The sequence below is a fragment of the Sinocyclocheilus rhinocerous genome, unplaced genomic scaffold, assembly GCF_001515625.1.
Source record: "Sinocyclocheilus rhinocerous isolate Xijiao unplaced genomic scaffold, SAMN03320098_v1.1 scaffold64, whole genome shotgun sequence".
NCBI lineage: Eukaryota > Metazoa > Chordata > Actinopteri > Cypriniformes > Cyprinidae > Sinocyclocheilus > Sinocyclocheilus rhinocerous.
In genome coordinates, this window is record NW_015659929.1 from 644,765 (window position 1) to 650,173 (window position 5,409).

General features: G+C 35.5%; 1 protein-coding gene across 1 annotated transcript in view; it reads left to right on the top strand.

Annotated features, from left to right (window-relative positions):
* The window catches only part of LOC107724494 (rho guanine nucleotide exchange factor 7-like), a 29,147-nt gene that overhangs the window by 9,220 nt on the left and 14,518 nt on the right, over positions 1 to 5,409 (top strand). Inside the window, exons 4-11 of the mRNA XM_016533463.1 lie at positions 333 to 534; positions 625 to 704; positions 885 to 979; positions 1,201 to 1,296; positions 2,459 to 2,581; positions 2,665 to 2,803; positions 2,886 to 2,945; positions 3,074 to 3,220. Of these exons, the coding sequence (XP_016388949.1) occupies positions 333 to 534; positions 625 to 704; positions 885 to 979; positions 1,201 to 1,296; positions 2,459 to 2,581; positions 2,665 to 2,803; positions 2,886 to 2,945; positions 3,074 to 3,220 (942 nt within the window). The remainder of the gene's footprint in view (positions 1 to 332; positions 535 to 624; positions 705 to 884; positions 980 to 1,200; positions 1,297 to 2,458; positions 2,582 to 2,664; positions 2,804 to 2,885; positions 2,946 to 3,073; positions 3,221 to 5,409) is intronic.

Here is a 5,409-nt window from a genome sequence, read left to right on the forward strand (position 1 = left end):
ATTCACAATCTCCTCATCACAGGCAGGCACAGCACTCAATTCAGCATGTGTTCGTGTTTGTGTGAGCTGTCTGCGTCACTCATAGTACGTGCCTATATCGTGCGCTATATCGAACATTTTTGATATCGTTATCGATGAAGGTGTACCGTCGATAAATATCGATACCGTTTTATCGCCCAGGCCTATGTTGTGGTGACAGTGTTCAGAAACTCTTGTCTTGCATAAACATATTAATTCATGTAAATGGGTCAGTTTTGATTTTTGGAACTTGTTAGCACACTATAAGGCTGCATCATGTAAACATAAGTACTCTTTCTCTCTCTCTCTCATAGGACATGACGGAAAACAGTAATGCTCAGTTAGTGGTTAAAGCTCGCTTCAACTTCCAGCAGACCAATGAGGACGAGCTTTCTTTCAGTAAGGGTGACATCATCAACGTTACTCGCACGGAAGAAGGGGGTTGGTGGGAAGGATCTCTCAACGGCAAGACAGGCTGGTTTCCAAGTAATTATGTCAGAGAGGTTAAAGGGTCTGGTAAGAGTCAGTTTGCTGTGGACTATTATAAATACTTCTCTTGATCCACAGTGCACCATTATTAAAACTCTCTGTGTCTTTACAAACAAGTGTCCCCTAAATCTGGAACTCTTAAAAGCCCTCCCAAAGGTTTTGATACCACATCCATCAGTAAAACCTACTACAACCTGGTAAGCACATTTCCATCACTTACCCTTTTCAAGGCTCACCAGGTTTATTGGCTTAATTTTGGAGATTTTGTGCATAAACAGTAATCAGACTCAATTGATTTGTGAATGAGCGCAGCTGATTTGTAATCATTGTGTTAAAAATATCTTATCTAAAAATAGCTGCCGTTTGTTTGTCTTCAGGTGCTACAGAACATTTTAGAAACTGAAACAGAGTATTCAAAGGAGCTCCAGAACCTTTTGACCAACTACCTGAGACCTCTACAGATGACAGAAAAGTAAAAAGCTTTGCATTTCCCTTGAAGAAACACACAACCAATAAAACATAAGGACATACACAATTTATTTTAAAAATTCATGTTTATTCTGTGTTCTCCGACTATGGCTTTTGGGTTTAATGTGTTTATTTAGTGTAATTATCATGTCCCCTGAAGTTTTCTTATCATTTGCGTAAAGTAATGTTTGAGCACTGATTTACAGTTCTTATTGTTTCTCATAGACTGAGACCCTCAGATGTAAGTGTCATTCTCGGGAACCTGGAGGAAATCAGCACTTTCCAGCAGACTCTGGTCCAGTCACTGGAGGACACTACCAAGTGAGTATTATGCTAACCGTGAGCAGCCGTGTGATTCCCGGCCCCTCTCTTAATAGCCCCTGAGTAATTTACGACAGGAGGGCCGAAGCACTTAGTGAAACTGAGACTCAATCAAATGTATCATGTTTCGACTCTTAGATGATGAAAATAGACCTGGGCAGTAACCTGAGGTCCATTAAAAGGATTTGAATATCATTAGAGGTTTCTAATGTTTACACTGACCTCTAGTGGTAAATCCTTTAATAAGTTTGGAAAATGCTAACTGAGTTTACCAGCAAAACTATTTATGAATTTATATTATAAATTTATACCTCTCACAGAAAGTAAATTGAGTATATTAAAGTAAATTAATGTTAGTTTTTTTTTTTTGGGTAGAAATTTTAGACTTAATGAGACATATACATATATTTTGTCTAAGATCAAAGAAAAAAAACATACAGTTACATATAAATTAATACATATAACTATTAAAATATTGATAAAATGCATGAATAAAAATGAGATGTTATATTATTAACTTTATATTATTATATTATTCTAAATTTTAGCTGGGCTCTGTTGAGTCCTGTTTGCAAAAACCAAAAATAGATATCAAAATTAAGACCGAAAGTACGCTACCATTCAAAAAATTTGGCATCAGTAATAATTTTTTAATGTCTTTGAAAGAAGTCTCTTATGCTCACCAAGGCTGCATTTATTTTGATCAGAAATAGAGTAAAATTGTGAAATATTGTTGCAATTTAAAATAAGTTTTCTAATTAATATATTAAAATGCATTGATTATAAATTGCATGATTCATTTTTTTTTGATGAATAGAAAGTTCATCAGCATGTATTTGAAACTGAAATCTTTTGTAACATTATAAATATTTTTGCTGCCACTTTTGATCAATTTAATGCATCCTTTGCTGAATAAAAGTATTCATTTCTTTCTTTCTTTCAAAAAAATCCTACTAACTCCAAACTTTTGAATGGTGGTTTATCTGCAAAATAATTGGAGACTTTAAATTTAAGATGTTTGGGATTAATTAATTGCAGAATGTGTTGTTATTATTGGGAATATAGATTTATATCCTAGGTTCGGAAGAACCTAAGTAGAATATTTGAAGAATATTAGCACAATATTTGTGTAATAATTCTCCTCAATGTTCTGTGATTTAAGGCTTCCAGAGCTACAGCAGAAAGTAGGAGGGTTCTTCCTGAATCTCATGCCCCAGATGAGGTCTCTTTATGTGTCTTACTGCTCCAACCACCCATCAGCAGTCAGTATTCTCACCGATCACAGGTACGCCATCATACCAGGTTCTGATTTCACAGAGAGCCTCTACACTCATAACTGGTGATAACTTCTCATTTCTGTCCCTACAGTGAGGAACTCGGGGAGTTCATGGAGGGGAGGGGTGCGTCGATACCAGGCATTCTCACGTTGACCTCTGGCCTCAGCAAACCCTTCATGAGACTTGACAAATATCCCACATTACTTAAGGAACTGGAGAGACACATGGAGGTAGGAGAGAGAGAGAGAGAGAGAGAGAGAGATTGAGTTTATGTGATTTCTGCTAATGAAAAATGTCTTCTTTCCTCTTCAGGAGGGTCATCCAGACAGGACAGAAATTCAGAAATGTATGACAGCTTTCAAGAATCTCTCTGTGAGTGTTAACTGCCTAGTTAATATGCTAAAGCAGACTGGCGTCCTGTGGCTTTGCTGCTGCAGTTAGGTGTGGATCATTCTCATAGCAACCAGCCTTCTTAAAGTATTGTGTTGCCGTGGTTACAGGCACAATGTCAGGAGGTGCGGAAGCGCAAGGAGCTCGAGCTTCAGATCCTGACTGAGACGATTCGCCTGTGGGAGGGGGAAGACATTAAGACCCTGGGTTCAGTGCTGTATATGAGCCAGGCCTTGGTCCAGAACCACGGCTGTGAGGTGAGGTCTCAGTGGCTGATACATCTGGGGCCGGTTGCACCAGCTGTACGTAAGTTACAACTTGGCCTAGTTTTGACGTAAATGGGCACTAAGTTACAACTTGCGCACTACTAAATATTTTTTCGTTGCACCATTACACGTAGTTGAAGTGTAACTTATAAACTAAATATTTACGGAAGCGTCTGGTGAGGAGTAACGGTTGGAATAAAATAGCAGACTGAGTGAACTGCATCAATATGCTCTTCTTTTACCCGACAACCTTCAATCCTTTAGGCATATATGATGCTGCTGACATTTACACTCACGTACATATTAAGAGAGTTAGTTGAAGTATAATTCTACGTATAAACTAAATAATTATGGAAGTGTCTGGTCAGGAGTAACGGTTGGAATAAAATAGCAGACTGAGTGAACTGCATCAATATATTCTTCTTTTACCCTATAACCTGCAATCCTTTAGGCATTCAGTGGTGTGAAAAAGTGTTGGCCCCCTTCCTGATTTCTTATTTTTTTGCATGTTTGTCACACTTTAATGTTTCAGATCATCAAACAAATTTAAATATTAGTCAAAGATAACACAAGTAAACACAACATGCAGTTTTTAAATGAAGGTTTTTATTATTAAGGGAAAACAAAATCCAAAACTACATGACCCTGTGTGAAGAAGTGTTTGCCCCCCTCTTAAAACTGCGGTTTATCACACCTGAGTTCAATTTCTCGAGCCACACCCAGGCCTGATTACTGCCACACCTGTTCGCAATCAAGAAATCTCTTAAATAGGAACTAAGAACTTACGAATGGCTGGTGCAACCCTACCCAGATGAACAGTCAGCATGAAATGAAAATTCACCCTTTTCTAAATGCTTGTTATTAATCATATTGTGAATGATTAATTCATGCAGGTTTTTATTTTTTTGACAATGTGTAATCAAAATGTCATAACTCGATTATCCAGTGAAACATCAGACTTCTCTTTGGTCACATACAGTGCCGTTCAAAAGTAAGATTTTAATGTTTTTTAAAGAAGTTTCTTATGCTAATCAAGGCTGCATTTATTTGATAAAAAATACTGTATTTTGTGAAATATTATTGCAATTTAAAGTAAGTTTTCTATTTTAATATACTTTAAAATATAATTTATTTCTGTGATCGAAGCTGAATTTTCAGCATCATTTCTCCAGTTTTCAGTGTCACACGATCTTTCAGTAATCATTCTAATATGCTGATTTATAATCAGTGTTGGAAACTGTTGTGCTGCTTAATATTTTTTGGGACATGTGATATTTTTTTTCAGGATTCTTTGATTAATAAAAAGTTAAAAAGAACAGTGTTTATTCAAAGTAGAACTTTTGTGTTACAATATACACTACTATTCAAAAGTTTGGGGTCAGTACATTTTTTTTAGTTTTTTTTAAAGGAATTAATACTTTTATTCAGCAAGCATGTGTTAAATGGATAAAAAGTGATAACTTTTTAAACTTTTTATTAATCAAAGAAAAAAGTATCACAGGTTCCAAAAAATATTAAGCAGCACAACAGTTTCAACACTGATAATAAATCGGCATATTAGAATGATTTCTGAAGGATCATGTGACACTGAAGACTGGAGTAATGACTGATGAAAATACAGTGCTGCGTCACAGAAATAAATTATATTTTAAAGTATATTAAAATAGGAAACTAATATTAGAAATTGCAATAATATTCCACAATATTACTGTTTTTTTTCTGTATTTTCATCAAAGAAATATAGACTTGAGAATGAGCATAAGAGACTCCATTTAAAAAAACATTAAAATGTTACTGATCCCAAACTTTTAAATGGCAGTATTAAATTGTTTTAAAGTATATTAAAATAGAAAAACTATATTAGAAATTGCAGTAACATTTTACAATATTACTGTTTTTTTCCATATTTTTGATCAAACAAATACAGCCTAGATGAGCATAAGGGACTCCATAAAAGAGTTCGTTCACCCAAAAATGACAATTCTGTCATGAATTACTCACCCTCATGTCGTTCCAAACCCGTAAGACCTTCGTTCATCTTCGGAACACAAATTAAGATATATTTAATGAAATCCGAGAGCTTTCTGACTATTTTACCGCTGTCCTTACTAAGTTTCTGGGTCTGCATTGCTGTCTATGCAGGGTCAGAAAGCTCTCAGATTTCATCAAAAATACCTTAA